General features: G+C 33.8%; 1 protein-coding gene across 1 annotated transcript in view; it reads left to right on the top strand.

Moving 5' to 3' along the window:
* The window catches only part of LOC121414302, a 31,380-nt gene extending 19,306 nt beyond the window's left edge, over window positions 1-12,074 (top strand). Inside the window, exons 12-16 of the mRNA XM_041607430.1 lie at window positions 1,150-1,346; window positions 1,813-2,045; window positions 3,087-3,183; window positions 7,221-7,373; window positions 11,778-12,074. Of these exons, the coding sequence (XP_041463364.1) occupies window positions 1,150-1,346; window positions 1,813-2,045; window positions 3,087-3,183; window positions 7,221-7,373; window positions 11,778-11,803 (706 nt within the window). The 3' untranslated portion in view covers window positions 11,804-12,074. The remainder of the gene's footprint in view (window positions 1-1,149; window positions 1,347-1,812; window positions 2,046-3,086; window positions 3,184-7,220; window positions 7,374-11,777) is intronic.
* Window positions 12,075-16,127: the final 4,053 nt, after the last annotated feature.

The raw sequence follows: 16,127 nt of genomic DNA, 5'->3' as shown, positions 1-16,127 counted from the left end.
TCATCACCTTCGTAGCTCACAATATAAACTCACTTTGCAAGTACATTAGGAGATAAGGTCATTTCTTATATCAGCCCCACATCTATGGAACAAACTTCCCCTCGACATTAGGTAATCATCAATTTCACATAATTTCAAACTAAACTTAAAAACCTATTTATATTAGTTAGCATTTGTGGAGCTTTTGAAGTGCAATAGAATATATGGAATATATAGAAATAGTATAATATAATAAGAGAAATAGTATGATAAATGCATATGGTTATCATTATTATTATCAATATCATTATTATTATTATTATTATTATTAGTGTTATTATTATCATAATTATCATTATTATTATTATCATTATGATGGTGTCTATGTCATAGAACTTTCTTATCCTCTTTCATCTGACATGCTTATATCTTCTGTTCTTTATAGAAAGGAAACAATTTCTCATTCAAGTCACCCAACAAAGTAGTCATTTGCACAAAGTCAAAGGAAAAGGGTTTTATATTCCTTTGTCCAACTATCAATTTGGGCTCATTGCCATTTGGTCAAAGCTGCACTTGGTCTAATGGTATATTCACTAATGGGGTGTTGCAAGAAACTTGCAATCAATTGCAAGTCTATTTTTGGTCCCTAAATCAATCACATGTCTTGTAGTTAATTTCAAATTTGTGATTGATTGCTAATCTGCTCCTTGAAACAGGAAGTCTAATCTGATTTGCTACAGCTAACATTGATCTTTCAGTTGTACAATTGCAACAGAATATTTGCAATTGATCGCAAATATTTTCTTGCAACATCCCATTTAGTCTAGCTGTCATTTTTGTTAATGCACAGATGATCTTATTTCCATTTTGTCTTCCCAATATGTGCACTTTGTTAAATTACAATGTGGTTCATAATCAGTTCATCTTAAATAAACAAATTGCTGATAGACCAAGTTGATATTTAGATGAAACAGGTATAGCCTAATAATTGAAATTAGCCAAAATGTTATCTGGGCAGACTGGCAATTAGACCAAGTGGATATTACACTGACTGATGGTAGATAAATTAGTATTAGACCATGTGGGAGGAGATTGAATGGAAATTAGACAAAGTGACAATTTACCATATGAGCCCTATGAGTAATCAATGGCTTTATGTTTGTTATCCAGAGCCCAGGAGATGGCCGACAGCCTTGCTCAAAGGGATGCTCTCCTCTCAAAGATCCTATCTCAGATGTCCATAGAGACAGCTGACCTCGTGTCAGACAGTCTTCAGGTCAAAGGTCAAGATGGGGTCAAGGGTCACAGTGAGGTGAAGGAAGATGAGAAATCCAAGATTAGCAAGAAGAAAAAAAAAGATGATGATGGTGAGTCTGCATCTATTTCCTTTGAATAAAGGAAAAGAGAAGAAGACAAATTATCTCATTTGTTATAGTTTGGTCATTTCATTTGTTTATGTTATCAAATTTGAACATTTATTTCTTGAAATTTAGAACAGAATTAGGATATTCCCATTGTATGCATAATGAAATCACACAAGATTTAAAAAAAATTAAATATGCAGTAAATTATGCCCTGAGGGATATACAGATTTTGGCAATTTCTGATTGTTTGTGCGATGGCACAATCGATGGGTAAGATCTTAAGGGGGGATCTCTGCTCCCCCTCTTCTTCAGCTCTAAACATTCCTAAATAGCCTGGTTTTGTTATGGTTAATCTGTATAAGCCTTATTTTCGAACCACAGATTCCAAACCACATTTGTGAATTCAGACCAAGGTCTTCCTATTCTGTTTCTGTTCATCTCATTGTCATTTTTTCCCCATTTATTTCAGCTATTTCTGTAAGTAGTACGTCAACTTCAGCTACAGCATCAAAGCTAAGTAACAAGCATTCGGTATCTGCTTACAAACCAACAGTTAAATCAGACAAACCGCTGGCATACCAGACTAGCCTTACTGTTCTGGATCTTAGCGGGAAACAGCTATTAAAGAGTCTCAACCAATCTTCATCTGATGTCAAAAGAAAGCAGTTTTTAGTGCTTTATGATCTAGTGGCACATGGAGATGTGAGTTATTGTTAAACTGATTTTATTGGAGCAAGTTCTTTATGTAGCCCCCTTTTTTTCACTCTATTCCTTTATTTGTATATTTGTTTTATATGTTAGGATCGAAACCTACAGATGCATTATGTATAGCTCATGCAGAGTTCACTGTGATCTACTTCTTACCAGTAAGAACTCTATCATCAGACTATTGATACATGGTGCAATCATGGAGAACTAGAAATCTCAGCTCCTTTTATATTTTTCAAAAGTGGAATCACTTTTCCAATATCCACAAACATATCTAGAAAAATCTTCTTAGAATGTTATTCATTCATTACTATATCTTATTATACGCCTGTCCTACGGGACATATTATGGTATCATGCTCGGTGTACTTGTCCGTCTGTTAACTTTTCCTTGTAAACAACTTCAGCTTCAGTTTAACTTAACCTAGGCTCATATAATTTGGTATGTGTGATACTAGGATGAATCTTAGTAAGCTTATTGATTTTGAGGTCAAAAGGTCAAGGGGCAAAGTCACAATGGTATGCTTTCATCTTACCCTTCGGAAGTCCTTGTAAACTTGATAACTTCGGTTTAACTTAACCTAGGCTAGAAGGTCAAACGTCAAGTCGCCACCTTTTTCTTGCTTGACCAACAACTCCATTTTCTGTTTTACAGGCGACACTCTTGTTTTATTTTCATCCTGTCTCTACATTTGAGCTGAGTTCCATATCACAAATTTCAGCGATTGATCCTAGAACAATTTTTTGGCATTTGCAATGACCACAATGTACATTCAGTCATACAAAAAAATCAACTACCAAACCAAATTGAATGAGAGCTAAGGTATGTTGCAGAATGAGTTTTATATTTCAATGCAACTTAAAACTCCTTTTTATTTCTAGACTTGCTTTGATTTTATCTGTCTGCTACAGGTTTATAGAGTGTATTTCTACATCCTATTCTTGTATATAATACTGTCTCACAATACACCAAATATAGATGAACGTTGTGAATCTTATAATTAATTTGTTTTCATCCATCATTACTGTTTTTCAGGTTGTTATGCATATGACACTGGCATCTTATGGACTACACTCATATTTGATACAGTTTATCCAGAAGAATGTGCAATACTCGGTTAATGTCCTCATTTGTAAGTAAATTGATCAGTTTTATTTCGATGGATTTTATCAGCAATTTCATTAAAATAATTTGCTCCCTAAAATGTTGTTGTTGATTGTTTTTTTTTATGGTGCTCTCATTCAAATAGGATTATATGCGCCAATGAAAATTATTCTATCATATCAAAATGTTTTTATTTATGATTTTCAGTAGATAAGGCCTTATATTTTGAGATTTGAGAAATGTAAGGCTGTTAGATTTCGCAAGCACATGCAAAGTTTTTCCAGTCAGGGAAAAATCAGGGAATTTGATATCAGGGAAAAATGCCTCAAATGAGGGAAAAATCGCCTCAAATGAGGGAAAAATCAGGGGATTTTGATTGTCCCAAAAGTCCAAAGTATGGTAGTCAATCAGACTCTTGTTATATTGTTTTGCATATTAAAACAATATTCATTGAATGACTGGTTATGATGGATTTTAAGTGTTCTTTTTTTACATGTAATTCACTGCGACAACTTAGAAAACATGCAAAACTGAGAATGGGTTTAAATAACTATCAAGGAATTTTTAAATTTCATCAGGGAAATATCAGGGATTTTTTTGTCTCGCCCACCAGAGGTGAAGGCGAGACTTAGGGATCCAAATGTCGTCCGTTGTCCGTCCGTCACAAACCTGTAATGACACATAACTCCACAACCGTAAGTCGCTTTTCAACCAAACTTGGATGGTAGATGGACTTGGGGGACCTGCATGTTATGCTGCAGTCTGAGGTCACATGGTAAGGTCAAAGGTCATTTTCAGGTCAACGTTAAAGTTTACATGCAAGACTCTCTTATGACACTTAACTCCACAACCGTAAGTCATTTTTCAACCAAACTTGGATGGTAGATGGACTTGGGGGACCTGCATGTTATGCTGCAGTCTGAGGTCACATGGTAAGGTCAAAGGTCATTTTCAGGTCAACGTTAAAGTTTACATGCAAGACTCTCTTATGACACCTAACTCCGCAACCGTATGTCGCCTTTCAACCAAACTTGGATGGTAGATGGACTTGGGGGACCTGCATGTTACGCTGCAGTCTGAGTCACATTGTAAGGTCAAAGGTCATTTTCAGGTCAACGTTAAAGTTTACATGCAAGACTCTCTTATGACACCTTACTCCGCAACCGTATGTCGCTTTTCAACCAAACTTGGATGGTATATGGACTTGGGGGACCTGCATGTTATGCTGAAGTTGAAGGTCACATGGTATGGTCAAAGGTCAGGTCAACGTTAAAATTTACATGTGAGACTCTCTTATGACACCTAAATCCGCAACCGTATGTCGCTTTTCAACCAAACTTGGATGGTAGATTGACTTGGGGGACCTGCATGTTATGTTGAGAGAGACTGTCACGAGCGAAACTGCTCTAATTAACTTATTAATCTACAGGCTACTTAACCACCCTGAATAAAAGACCAAAGGATATTCAAGATATAAATGAAGTGATCAATTTAATGTCCCAAAATATAATAAGTCATTTACATTGAATCGTTGAGAACATAAGTATATTGGCAAACAGATATTCAATAAATCTTTGCATATGGAAATCATAAAATGGCATATATGCATAAGAGAAGGAGTATAATCATCACTGATTGTCCCAAGTTTATGGGAAGAGATCGATCTGAAAATAGGCCTTTAAATTATGTTACCGAAAGTCTTGGAAAGTTTATCGATTGCTTGATCAAACCTTAATCGGGTAAAGGTGGAGTTCGAAAACAGAAGAGATCGACAAACCACGACGACTACGAAGATTGGACGATTATGACGAGGAACAAGTATGCCGATGATCGACGACGACGACGAAGAACACGACTGACGTCATCAGCGAAGACACGTGTCCTTGAAGAATGAGGAACAAGAGTTGAGTTGAAGCTCTAACTTGGAAGAATTACGGTCGAGTCCGACGAACAGTAGCTTCGGCTGACTGAAGTGAGTCATTCCCCTCGAATGACATCGTGACTCATGACCTGGACATAGAGGGTAGGTGCTACCCTGACCTACGTTGACTCCACATTGACTCTGGGCTGACCCTAGGTTGACAGCCGTCTAAAATAGGAATAGACCAAATACTTAACAGCAAAGGCCCTAACAATATTCTATTCACAAAGATATCAGCTTATCAAAATTAGCTTTCATATTTATTATCAAAGTAAATGAATAACAAGCTTCTATTAGCATGAGCTTTCTGATAGTCAAGAAAATGCATAACAGTTGAGAAATCTAATATAATTAACTCTCTCTCTGAATCGTAGATCAATTATATAAGTGACTTTTAGCAAGGATAATTATATTCACATTGAAGACTGGAGTAAGATGTCATTTGGTGACAAAATGAGCAGAATATATATATGTGTAAATCTGTCTTTCTTTCTGAAAACAGGCATGCCATATTAAGCATAAGAATTGTATTAATAAAAACGTATGAACCAAACATTACTTACAATTCGGCATCGAGTAGAAAGGAACCTCCCCGCACTGGGTAGGGTGGCATACGCCCTTTTCCTTGGTTAGGAAACACCCCAAATTGGACCTTCTCCGAAATCAAAAGTGAGAGTGAGCTGGCTTGGCTTTTCTTGCCAGCACACCAAACAGAAATATGAAACACAAAGAGTCTGTAATCATATACACCTGTTAAACCATAGTCTACTTATTATGACAACCCAGCCTGTTAAAATACCAGGCAACCTATCATGCCTGCAGTTTCGTTACTACGGTATGCAGTCCACATCTGTACATGGAGTTTAACAAAAGAGTTTAACTAATTTTGAATAAGATCCTACATGCTGCAGTCTGAGTCACATGGTAAGGTCAAAGGTCATTTTCAGGTCAACGTTAAAGTTTACATGCAAGACTCTCTTATGACACCTAACTCCGCAACCGTATGTCGCTTTTAAACCAAACTTGGATGGTAGATGGACTTGGGGGACCTGCATGTTATGCTGCAGTCTGAGGTCACATGGTAAGGTCAAAGGTCATTTTCAGGTCAACGTTAAAGTTTACATGCAAGACTCTCTTATGACACCTAACTCCGCAACCGTAAGTCGCTTTTCAACCAAACTTGGATGGTAGATGGACTTGGGGGACCTGCATGTTTTGCTGAAGTTGGAGGTCACATGATAAGGTCAAAGGTCATTTTCAGGTTAACGTTTACATGTGAGACTCTCTTATGACACCTAACTCTGCAACCGTATGTCGCTTTTCAACCAAACTTGGATGGTAGATGGACTTGGGGGACCTGCATGTTATGCTGCAGTCTGAGGTCACGTGATAAGGTCAAAGGTCATTTTCAGGTCAACGTTAAAGTTTACATGCAAGACTCTCTTATGACACCTTACTCCGCAACCGTAAGTCGCTTTTCAACCAAACTTGGATGGTAGATGGATTTGGGGTACCTGCATGCTATGTTGCAGTCGCAGGTAACATGGTATGGTCAAAGGTCATTTTCTGGTCAACGTTAAAGTTTACATGCTAGACTCTCTTATGACACCTAACTCCGCAACCTTGTTTTTGTATGATTTTCTTATTATTTTTTGATAGCTTGAATGCACGATCCTATGGTAAATACTGTTTATTCCTATTTTAAGCAAAATCATCCCAAGTTTATATTGGGTTGAAAAGTCTGAATCAAATTTTCATCTTACAGTGCAAAATGAATGGTATATTATTGGAATAGAGACTTAATGAGAATTAGACTAAGTGTAGTGTAGACCAAATAATAATTAGACCAAATGGGTTTAGTCCATGTGGTGTTAGACTATCTGAACAGTGAAGACCCAATAGACAATGTGGTGTTTGAATAAATGAACGGTGTAAACCAAATGAATATAAACACAATTCTGTGATGTATGCAGCGAGTTGGGTTTCTTCTGATTATTCCTAAATCACATTTCAAAATGTAATATATGGTTATTTTTTATGATTCAGAGGTATTTAAAAAATATTTCATGGGCTGAATACTTCTCAGGAGTGTTTGCCTCGTGTATAGTTAGCAGATCATGATTTTATTCATTGTTGTAATTTAGGCCTTACTATTCTACGCAATATGATGGGAGACCAGCGAATCAAGCAGCTCTTTATCTCAGAGGGTGGGGAGAAGTTCCTTCAACGGGTCGTCAAGGCAACCAAAGGAGCGGTCAAACTACATGCTGAGAGGTTTTTATCTTTCTTATCTCAAGGTATGTACATTACCTTGAAATATTTCTCTTCTTCTATTGCAAAATCATAATATACCTTAACATTTTTCTCAAAAAATCTGCAAAGTGAGAGGTTTGTGCTGTGTTGTTTTATGACTTATTTCTTTCTCACACAATTTTAAGACCAGATTTGTGATGAAATGGTAAGCAGTTTTGAAATCACGCAACATTATGTAAGTGCATATCTGACAATTGCTTGAAAACATTTGCGTACAAATCTGATGTAAATCCTGTTTCTAGCCAAAATTCATAACTAAATGATTATTAATTTGAATGATAAAAGTCAATTAATTTCATGGTATTTTTGATTGGGAAAACATTTTTCATTAAAAATGATTTAAAATAAAATGAAAAACAAAGAAATAAAAAAAAACATTTTGATTCTGATTATATATTTTTTATGTACATTTCATCAAAATAGCAATTTAAGGGCTTTATTTTGTTGCTTGGCAAAAGGGCAACATCACATTATCAATTATAAAAATGATTCCAAATACTCATTTCAGAAAATGTTAAACAAATTATTAATGTGTTTTTATAATATCGATCAGCCATATTGCCCTTTTACTTTCCGAAAGACAATTAATAGATTTAGAGCAAATTCAAATTTCATATATAATTAGCCTAATTCATTAAAAAAATTGAATAATTTTGGAGCAATCATGTCAAATTTAGTTGCGCATTAACCGTTCCCAGTCTTTCCATCATCCAACATATCCCAGGTTTATTAGGGTATTATATGAGAACAACCACCCCTAAAAGTCAACTGATATGAATTTTGAGAATTTCAATTAGTTTGGAAAAGCAAATCTTAAGTATTCAAATGAACTGACCAATAATAACTCATTGAATTCAGTCAAAGCTTCAAAGGAAAATAAGGTCAGGGTTCACTCAAGCATGAGATGTGCACACTTTAACACAAGTTAAACTTCCAAACAATCCATAAAAAATGGAGTCAGAGAAACTTTTGTATCTTGTTTAGAATTCAGTTTTACAACTCAAAATCTCGACAGTATGAAGATGACTAATTACTTTTTTTAGATTTTTAAGCTAATTTCCTATTTGTTTTGTTTTTTAAGACCAAATTATTATTTTGGTTATTTGCAGAGAACCTTCCTTTGTGACTTAAATTTATTGTTGGTTGTTGGAGTGGCAGGTCAAAGAGGTTACTCTTGATGTATAAGAGAATGAGCAGGTTGTCCTTTGAATGGGGAAAATCAGACAGGGGAAAACCAAACTTGTCTTTATAAACAGGAGGGCTTCATGGTCTAGTGGTTATGAATCTCTCAGTCTGAAGGACGATGGTTTGATTTCCAGCCATGGTATATTTTCCTTCAGCAAATAAAATACCAACAATATGCTGTATGCAACCTTTTTTTTATTGCAGAAGTTTTGACAAAGTTCATTGTAAAATAAAACCCAAAGTAGATAATAGAGTAAAAAGAAATTGATATAACAATACAATACGTAAGAAATTAATTTTGATACAGTGATTTATTTTTTTCAAGTAATTTGCTTCAAACATAGGAAAAAATGTTACCCAAAATAAGCAAGTCAGTGATTTAGAAAAAAAGGTTAATTAGTGTAATTGGTTTAAGGAAATGTTTTTGGAAAAATTAGTAATTGGTTCGATTGAAATAATTCCTGAAAAATGTGTGTACCGATTTTCAATGTGATCTAGCATTAGATTAGACAGCCAAGACCTGTGTCAAAATGATTTTATTACAATGTCTAAAATCAACATGGATGAATGAACCCAGACTAGGTATGCAGTGACTATTCAGGTGAAAAAAGCAATTTTCTGTGAACTTTGATCAGACTGATATCAAAGGGGATTGGAACCCATTAAACCATTTGAATTGCATGAGCACTGGAATAAGTGAGATCACGATTACTAATCACTTCTGAAAACTTCCCCTGGAACTATGAATGGGTGTTTGCAGTGGGGTTTGACCAAAAAAAAATGGATTTACAATGAATTTGATTTTGGATAGCAGCTTATGACAATGTAAATCGTCTCATGTCTACAAACAACATGGATCCGGTATAAAGTGCCTGATCATTCACCTGAAATATACAAAAAAGTTGTTATTTATTTTCTGTCACTGCTTATTGTATTTGGCTCCATGAAATGCTTGGGGGAAACTACCCTTAAAATTATGTTTTATCAACTATTGTGTAAACTTTATATTGTTTATTCAGCATGGCAGAAATGAAAAGCCATCTATTTCCAGTATGCATTTGTGAGTGTTTAATAACAATGATTCTGTTTAATAATTATGAAGTTGATTTTGGCCTGATCTTATGTTACCAGCCATCCCAAAACCAACAAGAAGTAATCGGGGAACGTTCTCTGTAAATAGCCAAAATAATAGTTCGGTCTTCAAAGAACCAAATATTAACTTGTCTGAAAGAGTAATTCTTCTTCATTGTGTCAAAGTTTGAAGTAAAGTTGAATTAATAACAAGATACAAGTGTTTTTTTTTCAGACTGTATTGAAGTGTCATCAAGATTGCACAGTCTGCACATCTCATGCTTGAGTGAATCACAAATATTCAATTTAAGGGGAATGAAACCTTTGCAATAATTAGGCTTGTGTCGAAACAGAAAAATCAAAGAATAAGAACAAAGAAAGTTTGAGAAAAATCAGACAAATTATGAAAAAGTTATGAGCATTTGAATATTGCAATCACTAATGCTATGGAGATCCTCCCATTGGCAATGCAACAAGGATGTGTGATGTCACATGTAAACAACTTTCCCTTTGATGGACTATAAAATACCCCCACAATGTCCCTTTTTGCTTTTCTTATGGTGATACAAACTCTTTATCCATGATGTATTCTTTAAAAATCTGTATTACACGCCCTCCTATAGAAAGAACACATTATCTACTGATAGATGTGATAAAAGAGGCAATTTAAGTGAAATTTATACTAAAGTAATGGGGAGAGTTGTTCACAAGTGACATCACACATCTCTGTTGCATTGCCAATTTGAGGATCTCCATAGCATTAGTGATTGCAATATTCAAATGCTTATAACTTTCTCATTATTTGTCCTATTTTTCTCAAACTTTCGTTGATCTGTTTCTTGGTTCTTTCTGTTTTCACACAAGCTATCTTGTTCCAAAGGTTTCATTCTCCTTTAAGTACTTGTGAGGGTTATTGTTTATCAAGTTTTCAATTTTGACAAATTATGTTACATTTTAAAGCTTAGCTTGTGCTCTGTTAAGCTCTATGAAAATCTCAAAATTCATTTTGGGGGACTTATTGTTGGTTTTGGGATGGCTGGTCTCATATTATTGTGCATTCATGCAGTAACACATTTTGCCATGTTTTTTCATTTATTCCTTTTAATTTTTTTTTCTTCTCTGTCTTCTTTTATTACTTATAATCTGTTATCCTTGTTCCATATGTGACTAGCCACCCCAAAACCACCAATAAGTCGCTAGGGAAGATTCTCTGTAATATTCAAAATATTAAATTGGTCTTCAAAATGCAGAAATTTAGAAATTAGCTTATCTGAAGGAGTATTCATTCTTTATGCTTTAAAAATTTCAAATTGTAAACTCAATTAGAGGACAAGATACAAGAGTTTGTTTGAAACAGGTTTTTGTGGACTGCATAAAAGTTGAATTGAAATTGCAGTTTGCACATTTCATGCTTGAGTGAACACAATCTTCAAACGTTGTTTTCTCCTTTTTTTTCTGAAGTTCATGCTTTGTGTTTTCTGCATTCAATCAAGTGGGTTATTGTTAATCAATTTAGACAAGCTACATACAGTGTATCATTTTAAAGCTATGGCTGTAGTTTTTCAAACTAGATTGAAATCTCAATTTTAATTTTTGGTGACTTATTGTTGGTTTAGGGGTGGCTGGTCACATATTATAAATTTAATTTTAGTAATTAGGCAATAATCAAAAGATTTAATAGAAAATTTTATAATAAAATACATTTTTAAATCTATGATTTTCTAAAATAATGTTTTTACCACAACCCTGAATCAAAGTATTTGAAGCTTGACAAAGAGATAAAAATGGTGGATACAATTTCTTGTCTTTGAATTATTCTTTTTTATTTTTCACCATGCAAAACGATATTCATATTATAAAAAAATGGCATTTACATTTAAATAATACATTGTAGAAACCTAAACAAAATATTCCTGAGGCACAGAGTCCCGTGTAATTAGTAGAGGTCAACCATGGCTTGAAATTACAAGATATTAATTTGGTTGTGATATTTATTTATTTTGTTTTTATTGTTAAAGTGAGTTATTTAATTTTATATTTTAACACCCCCTCCGGTCTTTATGATTTCTTTCATTTTTTCAATTAATGAATTTGTAGTAAAAATTGAACTACGCTAATTTTTTTTTCAATAGGTGCAACTGGTCTGGTCTGGTCATAAACTCAACATCTTGGAAATTTCAGCAAGAAACTAGTCACATAGGATGGAAAATACTATACCTGTTGAGATATGTATATATCTGATTGAGAAAAGAATTTTATTATAAACAATACATGTATTTGATTAATTGAAAAACATCATTCATTTTCTGAAGTGAATCAATGTGATATTATCACCTTCCTGTAATTTACTTTTATAGTCTTTCAGGTTCCTAAGACAGAATCATTTTTATTGTACGCCCATCCTCCGTTACGTATTATGGTATTACGCATGGCGTCTGTCTGTTAACTTTCCTTATAAACGCGATTATATTAACCGAGGCTAATATAATTTGGTGTGTATGATACTAGCAATTGGTCAAGGTCACATTGACATGTTTTTATCTTGCCCTAATGAAGTCCTTGTAAATGCGATAACTTCAAGTTTAACGTACGGTAACCTAGGCTAATATAATTTGGTGTGTATGATACGAGCATAGATCCCAGGAATTCTATTGATTTAAGCTCAAAGGTGAAGTCGCCACCTTCCACTTTTCTTGCTTGAACATTAACTCCATTTTCCGTATTACAGGCAGGTCTATTATGTGCTTGCCTTAGTGACACTTCACATTGTTCACGTCTTGTATTTTATTATTACATTTCCAATTATTGTTCTGTATATTGAATTTCTAATTTGAACTAATTTTTGTAATTGCATGAATTCCTTTCTTGCCGTTTCATTCCCTCCATTATATGTACATGTACTTATGACCTTTTCACACAAAGAGCTTAGTAATGATGCTTAGCAACACTTTTGTATTCAAATACAGAGGTAGGATAGATCAGGGCCACGTCTTACAAAGAGTTACGATTGATCCAATCAATTGTATCTCTATGAAAATCCATCAATGTCATAATATTTTTTACTAGAAATTTACACAATGTCCTTGGTAAGAAAAGAGAAACACTGAATTTTCAAGAAAACAATGAATGCTTGAATATACATTATAGTTAGAAAAATATTTTGAACAAACATGCTTTTTAGATGCTGACGTTGCTGGCCGTCCATAGTTGTGATTGATCAAATCAATCAATCACAACTCTTTGTAAGGCGGGGGCCTGGTGGGTGTTTCTTAGAGCTGTTCATATGTTAAGAATGACTTTACATACAACTGGTGATCCTTCTTGTTCTAAATGATCTTTATGTAGCTGCTTTAAGAACACGATACAGTCGTGTGTGAACAGCTAAGTTATGAAGAATCCACTAGGGCCATTATTCAAGGTCACACATTAATAAAGTATTTTATTAAAGTATTTTACTCAATATTCTGGTTATGTGAAATACTTAACCATCATTATTTTTCAATTGTCTTTTTTGAGCTACGTATTTTCGATCTAAGTCAGCCCCCTACCTGATATAAGTCTGACTTGCATTTAGTTTACAGATATGTACATATATTGTGCATTACTTTTCTTTGTTGTGTCTTAATGGATATTAGTAAGATTTTGGTATACATTTATTAATTCAATTGAAATACTTAAAATTGATCTGAATACAAACTAGTGTGCATCACCATGCAAGTAACATGCTAAGTAAGTTATTTTGTCAGTCAGTGCTCAGAAATGAATTTTTGTGCAAAATCATTTTTTTCCAGAGCTGTATAGACAAACTTATGATATACTATGAACTCATAGTGACATAATACATTACTCCAGATAAATCATGAAATATTATGATATAACGTGACTTATTTTGTAACCAATTTTTTGCCGTATGAAGCATACAAAGCCCTCCACACATACGTCTCGTACACAGTTATTGAATAAATTATATTTTGTATTAGATATGGAAATTCCAAATAGAAGATAATGAAGATAAATACAATGATAGCATTTCTAAATTCAAAATTCTGCTTTTGCTTTTGCTTACAGGCCTTGTGGGTGATGTAAAGTCCATATCGGCTCCATTAGCCGATGAGGACGTTATAATGTGAAATTAAATTTGCTTTTATTGCTTCATGGAGGCTTGAAATAGACTGGTATATTGATTTTAATATTCATATCAATATTGGGAATTTGATCATTAGTTTTTATAGGTTTCAAAGTTCATATCAAATACTATTACAGATTATTTGAAAATTGAATGTCAGTGTATCGCGCTCCGATTGAATGCGCCTTTATTTGCAAAAGTTTATGTATTTTGATTACAATAAAGAATATTGCTTAATTTGTCACACTTTGTGTGAATGAACTTTACTATGTGTGAATGAACTTTACTAATGTATTTATATTAGTGCAAACTATGTAATGCCTTGAAAATTGCTTATTCATTGTGTGCAAATTAGAAGTATATGCCAGTATGATGATTTAGTTTTCAAAACGACTGAAATTGTTGTGTCTTTCATAATTGATATTTGACAATTATACCTTGACTTTTTTAGCTGATATATTGTAATTTTGTGATTTTGTATGAAAAGTTAATAAAATATATCCAGACTAGATTGAAAATGGATGATTGCGTTTTTTTTAATCCTGTGTTAGGAGGAAAGGGTTAGCTTCACAAATCTATCGTAAGTCTAAGCATATTGACATCAATTGGTAAAATGTATTTTACCATATACATTTTGGGTTGTTCAAGATGACTGTGGAGGGTTTGTGGAATAAACTTCAGGATACTTTATGGATTAAATACAATTTTATGTGCTGTTTCTTTTGCTTCCTCAGTAAAATCTTTCAGCCTCCAAACAAATCAAACAAAACAACAACATAGAATAAAGTTTGGTTAAGGAGAAATCACAAAAAATGAGAGCTTTCAAATTCTGCAATTTTATAGTGATAAATATTAGAGATGATTGATATTTATTGTTTATGAAGAATAAATAACCTTTTCAGCCTCAAATTATTATTTGTTTGAATAGGTTTTGCTAGTGTGGTTCAAGTTGCCCTTTCAAGGCTATTCTATTATAATTTTGGGGTTATGATTGATTGCCATAATTCTTATTACGTACATGTAGGACTATGGTTAAGATATTCATACAGATGAGTTTGTTGCCTTTTGGTATAACTAGGGAAAAGTGAGTGTTTAGTAGATGTGTATCGATGATTATTTGAAGGGGCTCATTGTTGACATGGTTCATTTCCTGGAAATCTTAGTGATTGAAGTGAAAAAGGTGTCAATTCAACAAAATGATAAAAAAATTATTACAGTATTATATCCAAGCTTAAAATCTAAATGAAAGATACAGTATATTTCATTACATGGAAGGAAATTGGGTGAAAGTGATAAGCACAGGGATTATGGTAAATAGAATGAGAACATTGAGTAAGGCAGAGAAAAAAATCGAAAGGGGCGAGGAAGGGATGAGAGTAAAATGAAAAACAAAGATGAAGACGAAACATTGAAGGGGTACTCCAGGCTGAAAATTATATATAAATAAATTGAGTGAAATTCATTGAGCAAAATACTGCATATTTCATCATGATCTGATAGAAAAAAAATCATGAAGTTATTGAATTTTGCAGAGGGGTGATATTTTATTTTTAACCGTTATATGCATGCCCTCATGAACATGGCCTGATGATGTTAAGTCCTCGGTCTACATTTTCTTTTTTTTTATTACATGGAATCGTAATTATTTCATGGTTTTCATTCATGTGTGAAAAAAGTCTGGTCAAAAAACAAGTTTCAACAATAACACAATAAATCAGTAAATTCTATTTGTTGACATTTTTTAAAGGACAATTAGAATTAAGTTAATTTCAATATATAATAAAATATAAAAATAAGTGAGGAGATGTCCTCATCAGCTTGCTCATTGCATATGCATGAAGAAAAAAAAACTTTCATCTAACTATAAAACTTTGAAATGTCAAGTTTTTTTTAGTCATCTCCTAATTTTGGTCAAATTTCAGTGTTTTGTCTGATTTTATCTGATCTATTCAAATCAAATAATTTTTCAGCCTGGAGTACCCCTTTCAGACCTTTTAAAAAAACTACTTTTCATAACTTCAATACTCTTCATGAGTGGTGATAACTTTATTTTCTTGAAGTGTGATCCTTCCGGTAAATCCTGCACTAGGCCCAACCCCTCCCCCATCCATCCCATAATATTGCTACTTCATGACAGACACCAATCCCCACACCCACACACTCAAACACCCCCGTGATGTAGCAGGGGGGGGGGCGAACTGCCCCTTGGCGTATTTCACCGGGAAAATAAAAAAATATGAACAGGAAAAAGAAAAAAAGGGAGAAAGAGAGAGAGGGAAAGAGAGAAAGAATAGAAAGAAAGAAAGAAAGAAAGAACGAAAGAAAGAAGAAAAAATAAGAGGAAAGGGGGGGGGGG

Source organism: Lytechinus variegatus, chromosome 4 (genome assembly GCF_018143015.1).
Source record: "Lytechinus variegatus isolate NC3 chromosome 4, Lvar_3.0, whole genome shotgun sequence".
In the NCBI taxonomy this organism is placed as follows: Eukaryota; Metazoa; Echinodermata; class Echinoidea; order Temnopleuroida; family Toxopneustidae; genus Lytechinus; species Lytechinus variegatus.
Note: the sequence above shows the minus strand (reverse complement) of the source record. Positions and strands in the feature narration are given on the sequence as shown.